Here is a 22,498-nt window from a genome sequence, read left to right as displayed (position 1 = left end):
CAGTATCAAGTTGGATGATGTCCCAACTTATGAAAGCTCTTAATGTTATAATCTCATTATACAATTCATTTTAATTGCATTTAGAAATAAGCTTGGAGTTTTTTTTAAAGATGAAATTGATTGTATTATAAAATTTAGGAAGGTTAAAATTTCATCCTTTATCAAATGGTATAAGAATTAAATTTAATCATAGTTTGTCTCATCTAATGTAAAAAAAATTATAATTTCAACCAAGACCAGCTCTGCACGACACTCTATTCTTCTCCTCTTCCCCACACACACCCATTGTCTCTCTCTCTCTCTCTCGGTGCCGAGCACCAGAGACTGCAATTAACAGCAGGAGTATGTGAGAACGAAGCGAGAGCAAAGCAACATGGCGAGGCAGACTGGCAGAGCGCTGCGGGGGCAGCGATATCGAGAAGGATGAATTAATCGGATTAAATTGAGTAGGCTGTGATTTCTGAGGAGGGTGGAGTAGGAGGCGTGCGGGAGAGTGTTTTAAGGCGTGGGCAGCGCTTGAGGTCGGAGAGGGTTCTTCCGGTGGTGGCGGATCCGGAGAAGATGAAGTTTATGAAGCTAGGATCGAAGCCGGACGCGTTCCGATCGGAGGGTAGACGCATCAGGTTTGATCTTTTTCGTCATTCGCCATCGTCCTTGTCATCAAAATCATTTCTTGATGTCAATTTCATGATTTTTTTGCGTTTATTCTTTTTCTGTTGGTGTTCTTGCGTCAGCAGAGCAAAGTACATTGTTAGCCTAATGTAATTGTTCTCCTTGTTCGTCTGGTTTGATAGTTTTTTGGTGATTTGAAACAGACATCTTGGCTAAGTTAATAAAGGAAAAGATTATTGTCCATTTACTCCGATAGAAAATAGGATGGAAAATATACCAGGGTTTCAAAAAGCAATAGAGCTCCCTATCTAATTTTGTTATTTTTTCTCTATTTCTTTTTTTTTATATTTTTTTACGAAGGTAAATTGTATTAGAAATCAAGTGAGGGTATACCTGTTAAACGCTCAAAAAATTGGAAAACATGCGTCTGAACCTTTCGAAACATCCTCGCTATGTTGCGCTTGAAAAAGTTTTTTTTTCTTCTCTCTTTGGTTACTGATAACAAACTCATGCAGGTTTGTGATGTCTGAGCTACCAACTGATATTATTGTACATGTTGATGAAGTAAGGTTTTACTTGCACAAGGTCAGTTACTTTGCTTAGTTCAGTGAATGGTTTAAACAGCTCTTTCAATTGTTTTCATTTCATCTAAAATGAAGGATTATAAACCTATAATGCCTTGTTTAAGTTTATTGAAAATTAGCTTACAATTAAGACTATTTATTACACCTTACACCTTTACCTTTGGATGAACTACACCCGGATGGAGGATATGCAAACAAGAGAATGTGATCATTTACCCTGTTCGATTCTTAATCAATCTACCGTGTGAACAAATCATGTCGAGGGGGGCATGAACACTGCATGATCGTTAGGGACTTAGACCGCCCCCCACAGTTGTCCCTCACCTCTTGCATCTACTTTTGTCTCCCTCTTCTCATGTAAACAAGCACAAAGTTTCTATGTCTATTGAGTTAATGGCAAAGCAGTTAGGTTTATCCTTTAATATATTAACATGACCTTTTCACAGTTGGATCTTTTTAGAATCATATTTTCATAGTTTAACTGTTTATGACCAAAGTTCTCTATTCATGTCAATAATTTGTGATGACTTTGATTTGTATTTGATTTTTGACTTGGTGCTCATCATCATGCTCATATATTCATGTCCATACAGTTTCCTCTTTTAGCAAAGAGCAACCGGTTGCAACGGTTAGTACTCGAGGTTGCTGAAGATAGATCAGATGAAATAATCTTACATGATTTCCCCGGTGGACCGGGTACGTTTGAGATTTGTGCAAAATTTTGCTATGGCATCACTGTGACTCTGAATGCCTACAATGTTATTGCTGCAAGATGTGCAGCGGAGTACCTAGAGATGGATGAAGGTGTCGAGAAAGGGAATCTGATACACAAACTTGAGGTTTTCCTCAACACAAGCGTGTTACAAAGTTGGAAAGATTCAATCATTGTTTTTCAGATGACTAAGTCATTGCTGCCTTGGTCCGAAGAACTGAAGATTGTAGGAAGGTGCATTGAATGCATTGCTTCAAAAACATTGGTCGATTCCATGAATGTCAATTGGCCATACACCTACAGCAGGAAATTGAGGGCATCTAATGAAATATTTGAGACCCCACAAGGGATACACAGAGTTCCCAGTGACTGGTGGGTGGAGGATCTGTGTGAGTTGGATGTTGATCTTTATAAGAGAGTAATGGTTGCGGTGAAATCAAAAGGGAAGATGTCCTCAGACATGATAGGGGAGTCCCTTAAGGCATATGCGGCTCGATGGTTGCCCGATTCTTATGAAGCGTTGGTCAATGACAGTGAGCACACTAAAAAGAATACGATTGTAGTGGAAACCATTATCTCGCTCTTGCCCCCTGACAAGTGCTCAGTGTGTTCAGGTTTCTACTCAAATTGCTAAAAGTGGTGATCTTGATTGGAGACAGAGACGCATTGAAGGAGGAACTTATAGATCGAATCAGCATTCAGTTGCACAAAGCTTCAGTTAAAAGTCTGCTGATTCCTTCGAAATCATGTGGTGGTATAATGTATGATGTTGATCTGGTGCAAAGTCTCGTGGATAAGTTTACGATGCATATTGGTAGCAGCTTTGTCGATGAGAATGGAAACAGAATCAAGGAGATTAGTTTGGAGAATGAAGCTTTGGTTGCTTTGGGGAAATTGATTGACTGCTATCTCTCGGAAGTAGCGAACGATCTCAATTTATCGATTTCTAGATTTACTAAGCTTGCACAGTCGATTCCTGGTTCAGCAAGATCAGTTCATGATGGATTGTACACAGCCATTGATATCTATTTGAAGGTATAGTACGTGCTTGAGAACTTTCTACTTGTTCTTGTCTAAATTTTTTATGTTTCGATATCAATTTTGTGATTTGTTCATGTTATGATCACATGTTGAATAGGTTTAATCGCACTAAAGATATTTAATTATAGAATATTGTGATTTAGTTACATAAATATGGTGCAATTAGTTCTTTCTAGCATTATCGACTCTTTCAAATACCTTAGGAACATCCGAACTTGATGAAAGCTGAAAAAAAGAGGATTTGCAACTTGATGGATGTCAAGAAACTTTCGTCCGAAGCTTGTGTTCACGCAGCGCAAAATGAGCAACTGCCACTTCGGACTGTCGTTCAAGTCCTCTTCTTCGAGCAGTCGAAGGAATCCGGGAGCGTCCAAGCTCCATCCGTTAACGCTTTAGCATCTCGAACAACCATGGAAGAAGAGTGGGACGGGCGACTTGTATCGGACCACCATTGTAGTCTGAAGCAGCAGCTAGGGAGCTTGAAGATAAAGGTGGATGAGTGTCTAAGTGGCGACAACAAAAGCAGCAAAAGCATGAGCGAGAAGGGCGGCAGTAGCCTGCTGTTGCCGTCAAGGTCGAGGAGGTTGTTGTGGGCAGTGAAGGTGGAGACAGTCAAGAGCTCTGAGACATCAGGGAGCTCACAGAGCCCTCCCGTCTCTATGAAGCCTGGAGAAGCTAAGTCTTGTAGTTCATCAAGGCACGTCAGATACTCTATTTCATGAGGGGAAAAAATAAAAAATATATATGTTGTGGAGTTAGATTGTATATAAGTTTGTGTTTTGGATCATTAAGAAGAGGGTGATAAAAAAAATTGTTTACTTGAAGGGAATTTATGAGCAGAGGAAAAGCTCTCTATTTTGAATCGTCATGGATATTACTGTTGTCATTGTCTTTCATTGCTGCCTTTCAATCAAGTTAAAAAGATATTGTAATTTTTGTGTTCACTATGTAACCTCGGCTTTGCTTCCTTTGTTTACTTTTCGGGATGGTATAGAAAATGGTCTAAGGATGGCTTTTCATCATAACTTTGAACAAATGATGAGATGTAGATTATGTTACTTCAATATATGGGGTCTTTTGTGCTCGCCTTCCCAAATGGCGTAAAGTAGTTCAAGAAACTTTTTCAGCTAGCTAGACTTCCCTCTTGTCGAGCATTTTTTTTTCTCTTCATTCGCCTTCTCGATGCATGGTGAATGTTAAATGCTCTTCGATGTGCAAGATTTCATAACACTTTGCTAAATGATCAACGCACCAAGAAGTAGCCCTTTGATCACGCGGACATGCCACATGGGGCCAGCATTTTTGAGCAGGGCCCGTTGAAGTATTGTGAACCATCAGAGCACGTGATGTCACGGTATGGTTTTTTTTATTTATTAAAATGTCGATATTTCTCCTAATTCATCTATCAATTAAATTTAAAATACAATTTATACCTATTTAAAAATCAAACTTTAAAATATTCATTCTTAATGTTTCAACTCTAATTCTTTTAATTTGTTTTTGAATGTTTTTTATCACTGCAACAATAGATGCTTTTCGTTACCCCCAACACCTAGATGATAGATATATATCAAGGTCTGCTGAGCATCCACAGTACTGCATGCTAATGAGAAAATGGGGCATTAGCCAGCAAGAAGAAAATGGGAACGATAGAAAGCAGTACATTTATAATGTCGCAAGAAGAAAACATATAAAATTAGACAACAAAAAAAAACATAGAGATGAAAGTACATGATCTCATAAAAAGGAGGCGGAGGAGAAATATACGGAATCCGTGATGGCGCAGGAGAAGATACTCACATTTTGACTTCTGTTAAATTAACCCACAAAACATTAATTAGTAACAAGAAGATAAGAGCGAAAGTGATTAGCTAGCTCGCCTTCTCAAATTTCGACGAATCAAAACCATCTGCCTCTGTAAAGCTCGTATCTTTCCAATCGCCATCGGCAAGGCAATCCATGATCAGCACCGAGCACTGCCAGCCGAGGAGATTACTCGGGAGTTTGATCTTCTCTCTGATCTTCCGGTCAAAGGTGAAGGAATGACTTGCGCTCGAGGCCTTTGCGTTCGCAGAACAGATGGTAACCACCTCAGCATGAAGATGAGCCGGACGACGAAACTGGGCAAAGCGATGGAGCTGTTCTGGGAGCGCAAGGGCCTCGAGCGCAAGTCATTGTCCTTCACCTTTGACCGGAAGGTCGGAGAAGATCAAACTCCCGAGCAAGTAACTACCATCCTACCAAACATTTTACTTCCCTCTCAGATCTCTTAACAGAGGCAAATTAGATTATCAATGATTTTTATATATGTTGTTCGAGCAGATATCACCTGGCTGATGACTTTGATGGTGATTCGGTGGAGCCGGCGGTGATGAGCTTGTTCTCCACTATGTTGACCATGTTTGATTGACTACTGGCCTGTGAGTTCACCGAGGAAGAACAGTGGAGGCTAGGAATGACTGATATAAACAGAGCGAGTGAGTTAGAACATAGAACTAGAGTTGGAGTCTCGGGAGAGGAGAGGAGAGGACTGCTTTAAGCAGCTGGTTGTCGGCTGGTCTTTCTGCATTGCATTGCAGGACTGCTTTAAGCAGAGAGTGTGTTGAATGACTGAGCATCATGTGAGAGAAGGCGAGCTAATCACTTTCGCTCTTATCTTCTTGTTACTAATTAATGTTTTGTGGGTTGCTGCTCTGTTGGCCAGGTCGCTGCCGCTCTGTTGCGTGCTCACTTCTCTCTGTGTCATGACGTTACGCGCTCTGTTGCGCTCTGTTGACGTTGCGTGCTCACTTCTCTCTGTGTCATGACGTTGCGCGCTCTGTTGCGCTCTGTTGACGTTGCGTGCTCACTTCTCTCTGTGTCATGACGTTGCGCGCTCACTTCTCTCTGTGTCATCGCCGTTGATCTCCTTGGCTGGCAGTGCTCGGTGCTGATCATGGATTGCCTTGCCGATGGCGATTGGAAAGATACGAGCTTTACAGAGGCAGATGGTTTATGGTTTTGATTCGTCGAAATTTGAGAAGGCGAGCTAATCACTTTCGCTCTTATCTTCTTGTTACTAATTAATGTTTTGTGGGTTAATTTAACAGAAGTCAAAATGTTTTGTGGGTTAATTTAACAGAAGTCAAAATGTGAGTATCTTCTCCTGCGCCATCACGGATTCCGTATATTTCTCCTCCGCCTTCTTTTTATGAGATCATGTACTTTCATCTCTCTGTTTTTTTTTGTTGTCTAATTTTATATGTTTTCTTCTTGCGACATTATAAATGTACTGCTTTCTATCGTTCCCATTTTCTTCTTGCTGGCTAATGCCCCATTTTCTCATTAGCATGCCGTATGTTTCTCCTCCGCCTTCTTTTTATGAGATCATGTACTTTCATCTCTCTGTTTTTTTTTGTTGGGGGTAACGAAAAGCATCTATTGTTGCAGTGATAAAACATTCAAAAACAAATTAAAAGAATTAGAGTTGAAACATTACGGTAGTGATCTATAATTCAACATTTTTTAAAACTATAAATTTTATTAAGTATCAATTTCGAAAATGATTTTATAAATTCTTTTCTCAATAAAAACAAGAATCAGTAATATTTGATAAATTGTGATAACTTGATTCAAAATAAAACACAAGTACAAATATAATACAACAAGACACAATTATAGAGCGAATCAACTCAATTACTTTAACAAATATATTATTATTTTAAAACTTCAACCTTCACTTTGACCATACTTATGCAAATTATATCATAGAAGATTAAAGCTTGTTTTCTAAAACGAAATTTTACAAGTGTACACATATAATTACAACATCATTACAGACACAGAACAAGTATAATAATAACATCACCCTTTTTGAAAAGTGTAAATCACCGCTGGTTTCATGATCATAGCTTTTAGAGTTTAGGTATGTATGTATATATATATATATATATATAATGTTCAACCAAATGAATGCTAATCAAAAACAATGTAAACTCACAAATATGCAATTGTTTTCAATGAGATACGTTATAGAAAGAACTTTTACAAGTACAATTTATACAACAAGAAATCAAATGCAAATATATTTGATGATGACGATTGTGAATCAGGATACCCTCCACTGCAATCTACCGAGGGCATCAACTATTGCCTTGCGGAAAGCATCATTGTGAAGAATAAACGATGAAATATGACCACCTGTCACCCACCTCACTTCTGATCCAGGCCATGCTTTTTGAAGCTCCAAAACTGAATGTTTAGGAATATACCCATCGTCCTATTTTTATTATCCATGAAAATAAAATCATTAAGGAATTAATCAGCATTAATATGTTCCATAAATGAGATCAAGTGACAAAAAGAACAAGCAAGATAACGGACCATAGCGCAAAGCATAACAAACAATTTAACTTCACAAACATATTGGAACAACAAGTCCGTTGGATTTTTGAGAAACATCAGCAAAGGAAACAAAAAACGACAGAACTCTTTATGATGAAATAGAGCTTACTGTAGCAGCTACAAAAATGACAGCCTTGGGATTTTTGGGAACTGGAAACCTTGTAACATCAGTGAGCGATAACACAGACCGTAACCGCTGTTTGGCTTGTTCTAGAGTCATTCCAGTCTCCTCTTCAGCATCTTCTCTAAGTGCTTCCCATGCTGTGGCGTATTTCAAGACCCCTTCACAGAAAGCTACAACAGCAGAATGGGGAGCAAGAAATGGCAATGTGGCAATTGGTCTAGGATGAAGAGATCCTACCATTGCAGCATGAACCCCACCTACCCTCACAGAAAAGCTTTGCATTAGATCCAGTGAATGTATTAGAGGAAATAACCATCCAAATCTATTGTTTTTAAAATCAGAATTCACTATAAATTTTAAATAAGAAATCAATCTAATATTTCAATGCAAGAGTCTTTGTTGATAATATGAGGCATATGTACAACGTTATATTCATCCATTACAAGACAAAGCACAACTCTTAATTTGCTTCTTTTACCCATGCTCAACCCACATATGCCTGTCTTGCCAAATCCAGCTTCTTCCTCTAGCCAGTGCAACAGACCACGTGATTCCTCAATAGTTACTCTTCCTAGAAGTAGCAAGTCACTGACACAAAGAAGCTTTGCACCATGCTGCAATCTAGGACGTCGGAGGCCATAAAATGGGCTGCAGCACATTTCACTTGGTTTAACCCAAAATATAAGACAATTGTGTTTTGCATTTTGGAACTTTGGAAGTCATTTACATATAGGGATCAAAGAATATTTCTATTGGCTTTTAATGTGGAACTTTAAAAATGTTTTACCTCTCAAGCACCATAGTTGCAATATTCTGTTTCAACAGTGGTCCACCGAGACGCAGCCTCCTCTCAAATGTATGGTCTCCAGTACCTATGAGCCACGATCAAGTTAAATTATAAAAATGAACATATAAGGATCTTCAAAAACTTGGCAAACTGAAGTTATGTTGATCAAACACCATATCAAGAGAGATACTAATGAAGGTTGATTCTTGTGACTTCTGATTTGCTGTACATAGGGGTGGCCTTCAGTTTTTTGTGATACTACAAATGAATTTGTTGTAGCATCCTCCTCAGTAAGAAATTGCACATGGACTCATTTATATTTTCACCATTATGACCTAAATACTCCATTTTGCAACCAGATATCTTGCTATTTTAAAATATTCAAAAGAAAACGACAAACCAATTACATGTGAAACAAATATTTGTGAAGCAAATTGTTGTGTCACCTTTGCACATACTGAACATGTTGAACAATTTTTTTTTTTAATTTGATGCTAGCAACTAACATTCTTAAAAACAGTATAAATAAATAAATAAAATAAAACTTCATACCTGCTAAATGAACTACACAAGCCATTTTCTGTGGTGGGACTAATTTTGGTGCGAGGAAGGCAACCCTTGCATTATAGCTCTCAGGAGGTAATGCACTGATCAATCTCTCTTCACAAGGTGTCCTAAAAATACCTTCTCTCAAGCATGCATTTTTTGTCTCCCAAACCATCTTCCAAATGGGCTGCACCATAATTGGAGGCAAATTCTGAACTTCAGATACTGGGAAAAGCTGCTTCACCAAGCTCTCTAATAAATCAAGCTTGCTTCCTCCCCATCCCTTTGAAAAAAAGGGTGTGCTTAACTTGGTTCGATGAACAAATGCCCCATACATATGATCCAGGAAATAATGGAGGACACCTAGGTTTATTGATACCATCTGACTAGAATACAAGCAGTATTACACAAACTCTTATAGCACCGCCACTCTCAATCATCATACAGCTGGATAAAACTTAGTTTGACCACCATGGGAAATGAAAGGGTAACCTGCAGAAATCACAATTACATGTCACTGAAAATAATAGAAGATTTGCAATGTTCTGTAATCTAAAAACAAATAAACACAGAAATTAGTTGAGTAGAATAACAGATAGACTGGGTGAATATTAGATTGCACCTTTAACTGATATTCGTTAGAATGCTCATGCTAGTAATAGTATGCAGAATTCTCACACAGAGGAAATCTACACACGTAGAATTGAATGAGCAAATTCTTAATTATTACATGAGACACTGCGACTCTTCTATAAACTGGACCATACAAAAATTACGAACCAAGCAAATTTCCATTAATTGACTAACAAATTAAAAGACAGAAAACCAAACAAGATAATTACCAAACAATTCAAAGCCAAATTTTAGAATTCAAAATTACATCATATTTTGAAATTCAAATTTTGTCCTGATTCCTTGTTTTGGTCAATCCTACTCAGTAATGCTCTCAATTAGTTGGTACATTTAACATTTTGAAATAGGGAGTGCATGAAAGAATTTATGTAAAAGGTATAAACTGCAAACCTGCTCGAGTTTCAACTTATAGAGATTGTTTCCATTAGTCTAAGTTATGTTACTGTTGTTGACTTTTGAAGATAAAGTAAGACTATCAGTTTGTGGATCTCTTCTGCAAGAAAATATTGTGCACCATTTAATTTTCATAGTTAAGTCATGTCCGGGCATAATGAGGTCATAAATCTCTTTAATTATCTAAGATTCTCATTTAATGACAACTACGTAAATGTTAAACAAGGTTCATATTCAAAATAAATAAAATATAATCCATCCATTTCCAAACAAAAACACAACTGAAATATAGAGATTCGACAGATGAAGTATGTTCCAAATAAAAAATTAAACTAACTAACTAATGAAGTTTCATAAGTACTTTCAACTTTGCCATCTGGACGGTCAATGATTACTAATTATTGGAAGTGAAAACCGGAAATCCTGAACTCAAATCCATGAAATTGAAGTACAGCCTTTGATGTGGCAAATCAATATTTTAATCAGAATGAAAGACCATAGAAAAATACAATATCTTGTTTATCTAAACCATTAAAGGGCAGTGTGTAACAAACTTCTCTCGACCATTAAAGGGCATGTCCTAACTTTCTACTAGGATTGATGTTTATATCAAATCATTTCAATTCTTCTCAAATTGAGAGTGAATTGCGATCTAGCGACTACAATACCATAATGTAGCAGTCAATTATTTTTCCTTCTCCCCTTTTCACGTTGGCAACCCTCAAATTAAATTTTCAATAAAAATAAATAAATAAATGCAAATAGAAACTCAAAATCTAGCGTCCATATGGCAAATTGCTAGTCCCAGATTAATCCTACAACTCAGACGCCCCATGCCATGGAGTTTATGGTTGGTCCAGAAAACTAAGCGAGCCAAGCAAAGAGGCGTCGACGAACTGAATTAGATTCAAGAGCGAGAAACAAACATTTTGAAGTAAAATAACTACATATCTAACAGTAAAAGAGAAATCGACCTAAGATCCACTGAAAACAAAGCTAATGAACAGGATACCTCCCTTCAAATAACAATAAAACGCAAATGTAGAGAAAGTTACCTGGTTCCCCATCAGCATCCCATGGATAGCATCCGAAGCGCATACCTCGCTTCAAAAGAGAAGTGTAGAAAACCGACTATCGAATTTGTCCTTCTCCGCAGAAACAAGAATCATAATAAAAAAAGAAGCAATTGCGAAAAGTGAGATAGAGGAAGAGGAAACGCGGAGATAATCGAGGGGCACAAAACAAAACGATTGGAGAGAGAGGAAGAACGGAAAGAAAACGTACAGATAAAACTGGGGGCGGAATCAGTAGGGAGATATTGATAATAATTCCTAAATTCTAAGATTCCGATCCAATCCAAACCGCTCGGTCAAACGCCATCATCCCCACGATGAACCGCTACGATGGACGGAGAACGGAAGGAGTGGAGTCGACTGCCACGGCAAAACAGATATCATTTTTTTTGTAAACGATAAAGATGTTTAGAATTTATTCAAAAATAAATCATACAATCGAACAAACACATAAAAAGATTTATTTTAAAAATAATCTCAATGAAAGCATGATTGATTAAGTATAGTAATTGAAATAATATTTTAATAGACGCTTAGAGAAGGCCATCTAGCTAGTGGGTCCCTTCCACGTCATTCATCTTATCTCTTTTGTGATATTGATCAAGGAAATATCATTTTAATACAAACTGATGGTTTCCACTTAATTTTAAAGTTGTTAAAAAACACTAATGTTTTTTAATTCTTGTCGTCGCACACAGAACAGGAAATGTATATCAGTATATGCGAAACTCGCTTGAAGATGCTTTCACAGAAAAATTAACTTCACTAGATATTTCCGTCCTCTAATGGAAATAGCAGTAGAAATATTTAAATGAAAAATGATGAATATGATTAATACATAATATTATTAAATGATAAGTCGCACAATCTTAATTAAGGACACATCGCCATGCCATTGATCATGACACTGAAAATTTGCTGTTGTAATGTGAAGTCAATCTTGATTGTGTTTTTAAGGAGAACATATGTGCAAATTGGTTGATTTTATTGTTAACGGAAATATTATTATGATAAGTCGCACAATCTTAATTAAGGACACATCGCCATGCCATTGATCATGACAATGAAAATTTGGTGTTGTAATGTGAAGTCAATCTAGATTGTGCTTTTAAGGAAAATATATGTGCAAATTGGTAGATTTTGTTGTTAAGGGAAATGTTCTAAATCATAATTCTTGATAAACTTTTAAAATTGTAACCTCTATGAGGTGAGAGAAGGTTCATTAACAAAAGTAGAAGAAAAGTAAAAGGAGGGAAAGGAAGGAATGGAAGGTTCATTAGTGTTATCTGTTATTTGAGAGAAAAAGAAAAGAATGAATATTAAATATATAAAGTTATAAAAATACATTCACTTCTTAAAAAGATAATGTATGTAGAGGAAAGGAAATTATAAAATTTTATCAATATTGCAAGTAAAAGTTAAGATATGAAAGGTCTTAAAATATAAAACACATGCTTTTTGGATAAGTCTCTATCATTAGAGGAGAAAAAAAAAAGAAATTAGGATTATCTGTCTCTGTTTTATTGACTCTTAGTCTTCGAAAAGAAGAAGAATAAAGTCTTAAAATAATCTAAGTGTAGTCGAAAGAAATAAAGAAATAAAGTGTCTTTTCATTTTCTTCTTCATTTTCTCCCAAACAATGATATTGGCTTTAACCTGTCTATCACGTGATCACCACAACTGCTTCCATCACGCTGATGTTCGACCTTTGATTTTGATGACAACCAATATAATTTTCATATGATTGAACACTTTCTCATAATAAAAGATTCCCTCCGCTTCACTAAGTCAATCAATGAATTCCTCATATCAAAACGTAACCTGAAAACTCGAGAAGATAAATTGATAAGTTGATATCTCTATACCATTCCTCTCTACTACAGCTTTTGCGATTATGATATGAGTTTTGATAAGTGAAATCAACATTAGGATAAGGAAAACCCTTCAAAATTTCGGGCCGCCATATGCTGAATTAATTTTATGACTTAATTTTCTGTATAGATCAAGAACCCCGTCTTAAATGACTTATGATGCAAGACTTTCTCAGTCAAAACTTGTTGGTCACGACAATGATTACGACCACAACGGTCATTCATCGGATCTGATAAACTCTGATATCAATTGACGCGAGACAAGATAGTGATTATCCTACAGATTGTATGAATTCTGAATGTTAAAAATATTCTAAAATCTATTGATTAAGAATAATACCAGAAAATAAAAAAAAATAAATGATATTGTCAAAAATATTATTAAACTAAAAACTTATAAATATCAACTAAATATACACTAAAAATTCTAAAAGGTAAAGAAAGAAAGAAAGTAAACAAATTATAACAGAAAAAGTCGAAATTCAAAACTATAATAGACAATAATTAATTTAAAAATAAATAAAATCTTTGGATCATACTTATTAAATGTCGTCGAATGATATAAACCGTTCTGTGTTATTCGATTTTGGGAACCACGTTGTTTTTCCATAATATAATACCAAAGAATTGGCTAATTAGAAACGATCACTAATCTGTGAACATTAATTTTCTCCAAATCAATTAGTCCCGATGGTTTTTTACTTTTCCTTCTTACTAATTAAGATAGCCTACTCTTTTTGAAAAATAATTACCAATATTGAAATTTATTGTACTATTTAACTACACGAATGACATCAACTACTTATCTACGGCTCAAATATAAAGTAAATCGTTAATGATTACCTTTTGTTGCAAATATAAAGTAAAGCCATGAGCTTCTCGTTTCAAATAATAATAATAATAATAATAATAATAATAATAATAATAATAATCCGAGATCTTTAAAAAGAAAGGGAAATAAAACGAAATATTGGAAAGCCGCGTCACAAATGTCAAATGCGTGTACAGTTAGGTCACTAATAATATATAACAAAGCCAATAGTATTTATGGGCTCGGCCTGTTGTCGTAGCGTGAGTCATGTGTACGTCGTATGATTCGCCGTGAATATCAATTTACAGACTCGAATGGATGTTTCTTGTCGGATATAGATGGATAACAATGGCAAGGTCTGTCCCTCTTAAACTATTTGTTTGATTCTAGTCCTCTTCGTATTCGTGCTTTCTTTCCATTCTTTTGTTAATCAATGTCGTTTGTTGCTGATGCTTGACGTGTCAACCCAAGGTGTCTCAGAACGGCGTGTGGAACAAGGACGAACCAATTTCAGATTTGACTGGATACTCCGATCTTATAACGTTGATCCGGCCAAAGTCCAACTTTGAGTAATCATCAATATTAATTCTTTAGATATCATTGAACTCGTTTGTAAAGTTGTTGCATTGTAGTATTTGCAAAAAGTCTCAGACGATCTCCATAGATTGTACTGGAAGGCTGTGGCCGGTTCGGCACTTCTGAGAAAAAAATCGTATTAACTGCTGGATGGAAGCGGCTGGTGACAGAGAACAAGATCGAGGAATTAGAGTAATAAATGTATTTTTGAAGCTATATCACATGGGGTGTTGGGTCTTATATATATAAGATCGAGAAGAAAACTTAGGTTATGTTCGTGGTTTTCTTTGATCGATCTGCTTGGGAATGTTACGTGTGCTTGAAGTTGTGCTTTGGAAATCCTTTGTTGTCGTTGGCGTCTTAATCCAATTAAGAAATTCTCTGATCAGATTTCTGATAGCCAACGTACAACCACAAACAAACGTAATAACCCTCTGTACAAGCGCCTACCAATATGTCATATCCCACCCCACTAATTTTCAAGGTAGCTTTACAAATTTTCAAATTTACTGGTTTTTTTTTTAAATCTTTGATCTACCCTCAATTTATGCCTAGCAATTTTGTAAGAATAAATTATCTGAGTGTTGCTAAAAATGAGTCTGTGATAATTCGTATTAGAGTCTAATGTTCAGCATATTTGTGTTACAACAAAGATGCTAAGCTTCAGCCACACTACAAAAATGCCAAGCTTCAGTTGTTAGTAGGAGTGAGTATTCGGTTAAAATTGAATCGAATCAAATTGAATTAATCAAAAATTAAATAAACCGATTTTTTTCAAACCAACTAAATCGATCGAATTTTCTAATAAAAACTGAACCGATATTTTATCGGTTAATTCGGTTTTCTACCGAATTACCCGATTTTTTTTTAATATTATAAAATTTTTATTAATGAATTACGGATTTATAAGTTTAGTTACTTAAAATTTATAAATTATTTTTCTAATTTAATTAATTCGGTTTAACCGAATAAGAAAATTTCAAATTGAAACCGAACCGAATTAATCGAATTAACTAATTTTTATAAAAAAATAACCGAACTTCCGAAATAACCGAACCGAATTTTTAATTCGATTTAATTTGATCGATTTATTCGATTTAATCGAATTTTTGCTCACCTCTATGGCTAAGAAGGTGTCACTTTCTTGCATTGGAGAAATAACCATCTCCTTACATTGATTTAGATCAGTGAAATGAAAGAAGTAGGCCATGGCGGAGCTTAACACTGCCAAAGAACGTATCCACCAGGAGCTCGAGATTTCAATGGCCGAGATGCTAGAAAAACGACACCATATGCATGAAGTGATTCAATTGTTGCAAAAAAACATCGAAGTTCTGGAAGCGCAAATCGAAGAAAGAGGTTCTGCAGCATCTAAGGGAAAGATCAATCTTGCGGTTGCATTGGCGGTTTTCGGGATTGTAGTTTTTCTTACCCTTAAGAGACTAGTAAGCACAACTCACCAGCAGTAACTCGACCGATGGACCGGGCGGTTCATCTTTAATTCCAGAAATAAAACAAAATACGATAAAATAAGGCATGTTTTCCATTTAGACGCTCATCATATTTTAATTTTACATTTTAGCCCTTAAACTTAGCTCTCACTCTGCCACACTAAAACATTTTCTCTATGCCATGGAATACCAATTAACTTCTATATTCTCATGGCCAAGTAGGGGTGAGTATTCGATTAAAATTAAAACGAACCAAATCGATTTAATCGAAAACCGAATAAATCGATTTTTTTCAAACCAACCGAATTTTTCAATAAAAATCGAACAAACCGAATCAATATTTTATCGGTTAATTCGATTTTCGACCGAATTAACCAAATTTTTTTAAATATTATAAAAATTTTACTAATGAATTAGGGATTTATAAATTTAGTTACTTAAAATTTATAAATTATTTTTTAAATTTAATTAATTCGATTATTTCGGTTTATTCGGTTTAACCGAATAAGAAATTTTAAAATCGAAACCGAACCGAATTAATCGAATTAACCGAATTAAAAAAAATAACCGAACTCTCGAAATAACCGAATCAAATTTTTAATTCAGTTTGATTTGATCGATTTATTCGATTTAATCGAAGTTTTGCTCTGCTAGCTTGAAGTAAGCAATTTACAAAGTGCAATCACAGCGGGCTAACATGGGTTTTTTTTTACCAAGCTCCATGTAAGGCCCAGTTAGACCATGGATTATAATTTTGGTTTTTAATTATGCACGAATTAAGTATTGAATTTCAAAATCATCTTTTAAATAATAGTTAGAATATTTAAGAATTCTTGATTACATGTTATTGATTTTTTTATATCCTGTGTCATTGTTCTTAGGTTTTACAAATATTTATTATGATTTTATCAATCATGTTTTACGGAAAAATGAAAGTGAATATAGTCTCAACAACAAATGAATTCTATGGAGGATCTATGTGAAATGGTCAGTGCTTATTTTAGGAAAGAAGATACATTTAAATTTAATTAGACATTTTATTTTATTTTTTATAACTCCCCTCTATCAAGTGGATCCCCTCTGTCTGTAGATTAATAAATAAAAAGCAAAAAAAAAAAATCCTTATTGAAGTTACCGTATCGTCCACTCGACCTGCGGTAGAAGAAAAACGGAGATGAACCAGAAACCTCCTTACTCCATCTTCAGCACCAACACAATCGATCCTTGTCCTTCTCGTTCAACACCATCGTGCTTTACTTCCTTATCTTCTGAGATCTCGTCGATACGATCTTCTTGTTCTTGGATCCCCGCCTGATGAGGAAGAGGGAGAGGGAGAACCCCTGCGAAGTCTGTGGGCATTACCACAAATATGAGGAGGGCGAGGTATGCAATATCTGTGGCCACCGGGTCCCCGCAGCCTTCGATCGCACCATCCAGCAGGGCAGCGCCTTCCCATCCGAGATCCTTAAGGATTTCCTCTACCTCGGTAGCTACGACAACGCCTCCCGTGGGGAGATCCTCAAAGCCTTAGGCATCACCCACATCCTCAACGTGAGTATCTTTTCCTCGCGACTTATTTGTCTGTTAACTTTCTTATGACGATTTTCTTATGACGATCTGGAGTTGCCTTTGATGTTAGTTTGATGTAAATCCGGTTCTCTCGTTTCTGTTTTGACCACATCCATACTAAAATTGAGAGAAGAGATGCAACAAGAAAGGAAACCAATTCGCAAGAAGTTCAAATCTTGCCTTTAGCATTAACTTCTATACTCTAATGATGTTATTTGCAGAACTTGATCTAAGAATGACGAACTGTGCATTAAGTACAAAATATCGTCCAGTTTATGCTTAAAACAAATTGGTGAAAAAAGAAAAATAGAGTTACTTGTCGTCCCTTATATTTTTAATGTTTGCTTTGTCCTTTTGGAACATTAACTATGAGCTTTATAGTTTCCCTTTGTTAAAGTGGTAATCAAGCTTAATATGCTCAGTTATGGCTTGGAAAACTAGATTTTAACAATCTCTATAGAAACCTTATTATCACAATAAAATGGCAAGCGTGTTTATGAAAACAATTGTATCTCAGCAACAAATCATTTTAATCACGGTAAATGACAAGCATCTTGGGTCATAATTCTGTATTTTGCTTCATCACTGGCCTGCACATTCATTGCTTGCGTCTATGTTGACAAGCAACAAACTACTATATGACAACGGTTCACTGCTATGCTCTAGCCATTGATTGAATGATGTCTAAAGACCATATCCAATCATCATCCAAATAATATTCTACCTTTATACTATTTTGTCAAACAAAAAAAAACTTGTCCATGATAATCCTAAGATCTCAGAAAATCCTGTAGGGATTATATTATTATCCACATTAGGAACATGCATATACCTACTTACCATATTCATATTAAACATAATAACATGGCAACTACGGAAAAAAAAGAACTTTCCTGCAACTGGCTGGCAGTTTCAATCAGCAGGAGTTTTCAGCAAATTTGCATCTTAACTTTTTGACTAGAACGACAGATTTTCTAGGATAGCAACATAATGTGATGATCTAGCCATCTCAGTACCAAGTATATTTACTTGCCCTGATATTTCACTTGAAATATATGTGTGAGTTGAGACTCTAATCAATTGATATACTCCTATTGTCATTTCCAATAACGATACCATCCATGTTATCTTTCTTTGATTATGCTGGAAATATTAAGTATGTTTGGATTCCTTTTCTTGTTCCCATAGTAACGATAAATTAAGCGAAATTCATCAAATCATGCATGTTGTTACTTTTCTCACTTGTATGTATGCTAATACGTTTATGAAGTATTTACATGTAATGTTTCTCTGTACATCATGATGCAAGAGTCTGTTTTATTAAAGAGTATATGATACAATCTCCAATCAATATTTGCCCTCACAAATTTAAGAGTTCTAATAGAAATTACTTTTGCACATGGAGTAAATGCCGCATCATAAATTTCTATCTTCTGGTGAGCATTTATCCAAATTGCATTTTCCTCGTAGTCCTTATAAACCTTTAGATGAGTATTTGATTTGGGAAATTATTGGTTTCTAGCGAGCATAGAGATACCAAAATAAAAACTGTGGTGAAGATATGTTTTGGTACCGATATGACATTAAGGATTTGTATCTGCAACAAACTATGTTAGTGTGGTATATATTCCATGTGATAGGCATATAACTGGAGGAAATCCATTGCAAGCAATAAGTTGAATCAATTACTACTCACTATTTTCTAGATATATGTTAGGTGCTTGTCTTTGGGATCTTGTTCAAAGGTGTCATGTTATAGGATAATTGTGTGTCTTTTGACAATTGACAAGGTTGGTCTTCCCAAATGTTGTTGTTCTTAGGCTTCTGTATGTTGCAAAGGTAAGAAGAGTAGAAAGATAGGTATCTCACACCTCAACATATTTTTGTGAAATTTCATGCCTTATACTTCATATTTGTGGTCCATTTTACATCCTTGGAAAGGTGAAGGAAACAACAATCAAATGCAACATGTTGCCTATTCATTATATATTCTTTCTACTATATGGAGCTGACCATTTGATTTGTCATTGTGTCTGATCTGTGCATTGTAGCACCTTTAGAGAGTAGTGAATTCTTCATGATCATCTGCTTTTTGTATGAGGCCACGATGGAATTGTGTGTGTCAGCTTCTTTTTGATCTGTGAGGATTGCATCTTTTCTGCCAGTCTCCGTGTGGGAGCAACATGGTGGCAGTTGTTTATTTGTTCCCCTTAACCTTATCATATATCAACATGGACTATAGTTGGATTAATATTCATTATTTTGGATCATTTTCTTTCTAGCTCAGCTATACTCTTTTTTTTTTTTTTTTTTTTTGCTTTATATGAAGTGAACTATCTTTCTTTTGAATATGACCATTACCTGTTGTTAATTTTTGACATGACCTTGCAGACTGTACCTGCCTGCCAGAATCTATATAAGAATTCCTTTACTTATCACTGCCTCAAAGATGACAAAATCCTACAATTCGATGAAGCAATTCAATTTTTAGGTACGATTGCATAAACTTCTCTGTTTTTCTGGTCTGCATGCATTAATAGGTTAGTATTCTTGAGTAATATACGATATAGTCATTAATGTGCTATTTAACTTTTTTGTGCTATTCATCCCTTTAAACTATTAAAGAATATTTATTATTGAGGCTGTGCTGTTTTAGAATACAGTTCACTCTTTTACTTAAAAAGGGTTCTGATACTGAAAGTGAAGTGATTGTCATTCCTGCTTGAGTTCCTTCTTGAATAGGAATTTCTTGTTTATTCAAACACAAGAAGTTCAAAGATTTACCGTGCTAGATTTGAATATGTTGGTTCGCAACCTCTGAAAGAACTTTGAAAGCAAGTCTTATTGCTCACTTGCCAATTCAAGATAGTTCTTTCTTCCCTCCAGGATACAACTGTAATTGATGCATTTTGATGTCTGTAAAGGAAATAAGAGGTTTTGATTTAGCAATGTCATTTTCACAGAGCTATGCATCTAGGATACTGTTACGTTTTGTTAGCAACCAAGGCCTCAGGATATATTCATAGAAAAGATTCAAATTAGTCTCAGAAATTTTCCTCTCAGATACACCTTGCTGTATTGTATTGCTGTTTGCAATTTTGTTTTGAAGCACACATATGGAGAAAAATATTTAAATATGTTTTTATAGGTATTTTTAACTTGAAACCATAACCTTTGTAGCTGAGTGGTTTACATGAGCAAATCATCTTTCATCTCCATCTAGCTGTTTAAAGTACTTTTTCATCCGTTGCATAGATCATGATGGACCCTCATTATTTTTTCTATATTCCAGATTTAATTTTGACCTTTGTTGTTTTCTTCTTCAATCATTTATTTTGTTAATACATTCACTTTTTTAGAGCAATGCGAGAAGGATAAAGCTCGTGCACTTGTCCACTGTATGTTGGGAAAAAATAGGTAGATCACTTTGAATTTCATATTGAACTCACAATAAAATTCGATGCACTCACTGGATGGTTGATTTGTTTCGGTAGGTCTCCGGCAATTGTGATAGCCTATTTGATGAAATCCAATGGATGGAGACTTGTGCAAAGTTCTCAGTGGGTTAAAGAACGCCGACCAGTAGTGGAATTGTCCCCAGGTTGTCTTCTCCTCTTTGTTCATCATAGATATAAGGATGTAACTTGCAGAAGCTTGAAATTGATTTGAACTCATTGTGTTACTCTTGAGGAAGTGTTTTATGTTATGCTTTTTTTGTGGAATGCATTACTTCCATTGGATTTTGATTCGGATGTTTGCGTGTTTCACTTTGATGGTTTCTTTCAGCTGTCTATCAGCAGTTGGTGGAGTATGAGCATACAATCTTTGGATCCAGTGAAGCTGTAACTGTGCAACCGGTACTTGCATCTGAATCAATTCCATCCTTTGGGTTCGGATTCCCCCAATCATCCAATACACCCGCAGCCCCTACATTCAACCATCCGATCGCATCGATCTTCCAGCGAGCCAGCCTGAACCCCAACAGTAGCGATTTCATTTTTGGAGCAGAAGCGAAAGTGGAACTAAGAATGATGGAAAGCAGTGCTTTTGGTGTGTTACCACAGACTGGGAGTGAAGCACCCATGGACAGCACTTGAAGAACGACCGGTTTGTCTGAGGTCCATCTTGTGTGTATAAGATGGTTGATGTCAATAGCTTAGCATATCTTTGATAATACAAAAGGGAAACGCTTTTTTAAAAAAAAACATTTTTGTGTTGGCCAACTAAAACAGCATAAAAATACTCTGTTCATACCAAGTTGTGCCGCACGAGGAAAAATTATCATCGTTTGATGATCTCCCTTTGGGCTTTGGCCTAATCCTCTATATGCTGCCTCTTTTTCAAGATGTGTTGAACGCGTCTATCATCTTTTTATTTGTTTTTTAGGCATGACAGATATGTTTTCTATTTGCACAGTAATGACCCTAAGTAGAAGCGTGGAGGTTTGTTTTTATATTTTTTAAATAAAAAAAATCTTAATTATTTATTTTTAAAATAATATTTAATTTGTAATTTAATATTTAAAATATCCTTCCTTCACTTTGAAAATAATTTTGTTTAAAATAGTTTCAAGGTCAAAGTGGTACAATTTTAGTTGTACTAATAATTTTGGTCAAAGTTACTTGTGTCCTTAAAATGATTTGAGTATTTTGGATAATATATTTTTTTAAAATATTTTTTAAAAATAGATATTCTTTTTTACGATATAGATAATTAAAAATGGCCTTTTGATTTTCTACCTCATTTTTTAAAGAAAATTTAGAAATAAAGAAAAATGTAAACTAAAGTTCAACCAAACTGTTTAGGTTTGATTTGATAATGAATTAAAAAGTTTAATTTAATTTAATTTTTAATTTGAAATTGTAATATATGAGAAATATATATATATATATATATATATATATATATATATATATATATATATTAATTAAAACCAATAATTTTATAACAAGATTTAGATTGAAAAGTATTAATTTTATATTTAAGGTAAAGTAGTTAAATGTAGGCCGTTTTTTTATTAAGGATTGGTGATTTATTAAGATTTAACTTTAAGAATAATCGTTTATATATACATAAAACAAAAAATAATGATTCAGTTCAGATTGAAATCAACACCTAGTCTATAACTCAAAAACAAAATTAATAATCATTAAGTTGGTTTTACTATTTGGATCATTTTAACGGGTTATTATCTCTCGATGCTAACTCAAGACCATGTTTTTTAGTAGCTCTTAATTAAAATCCTTATCTAAAGACTCTCATATCCATAGTAACAAAATGTCTATACCATTAAATTATTTTGTTCCCATAAAAATTTATTTAAAAATATTTT

At 35.1% G+C, this 22,498-nt stretch overlaps 2 protein-coding genes and 1 pseudogene across 3 annotated transcripts; 2 read left to right on the top strand and 1 right to left on the bottom strand.

The window, feature by feature from the left end:
- Positions 1 to 561: 561 nt before the first annotated feature.
- LOC141847943 (phototropic-responsive NPH3 family protein NPY1-like) lies at positions 562 to 3,768 on the top strand (annotated as a pseudogene).
- Positions 3,769 to 6,904: 3,136 nt separating this feature from the next.
- Positions 6,905 to 11,190, bottom strand: LOC141847671 (uncharacterized). Of its 2 annotated transcripts, XM_074735734.1 has the most exons (7): positions 11,100 to 11,190; positions 10,871 to 10,960; positions 8,796 to 9,281; positions 8,244 to 8,328; positions 7,935 to 8,104; positions 7,442 to 7,713; positions 6,905 to 7,207 (listed from the first exon to the last, which is right to left on the bottom strand). In XM_074735734.1, the coding sequence occupies exons 3-7, from the start codon at positions 9,169 to 9,171 to the stop codon at positions 7,037 to 7,039; spliced, it is 1,074 nt and encodes a 357-aa protein (XP_074591835.1). In that variant the 5' UTR covers positions 9,172 to 9,281; positions 10,871 to 10,960; positions 11,100 to 11,190; the 3' UTR covers positions 6,905 to 7,036. The 2 variants fall into 2 exon arrangements, with proteins under 2 accessions (XP_074591835.1, XP_074591836.1); XM_074735735.1 differs by lacking the exon at positions 11,100 to 11,190 and having other exon boundaries at positions 7,950 to 8,104; positions 10,871 to 11,089.
- Positions 11,191 to 16,741: 5,551 nt separating this feature from the next.
- Positions 16,742 to 21,510, top strand: LOC141847771 (protein-tyrosine-phosphatase IBR5-like). Its single transcript, XM_074735856.1, has 5 exons — positions 16,742 to 17,148; positions 19,558 to 19,657; positions 20,526 to 20,583; positions 20,661 to 20,767; positions 20,953 to 21,510. Exons 1-5 carry the CDS (start codon positions 16,912 to 16,914, stop codon positions 21,261 to 21,263), a joined length of 813 nt encoding a protein of 270 aa, XP_074591957.1. The 5' UTR covers positions 16,742 to 16,911; the 3' UTR covers positions 21,264 to 21,510.
- The last annotated feature ends 988 nt before the right edge of the window (positions 21,511 to 22,498 follow it).

Source organism: Curcuma longa, chromosome 16, assembly GCF_044706935.1.
Source record: "Curcuma longa cultivar G26 ecotype Majalengka, Jawa Barat chromosome 16, ITB_CL_G26_1.1, whole genome shotgun sequence".
Taxonomy (NCBI): domain Eukaryota; kingdom Viridiplantae; phylum Streptophyta; class Magnoliopsida; order Zingiberales; family Zingiberaceae; genus Curcuma; species Curcuma longa.
Note: the sequence above shows the minus strand (reverse complement) of the source record. Positions and strands in the feature narration are given on the sequence as shown.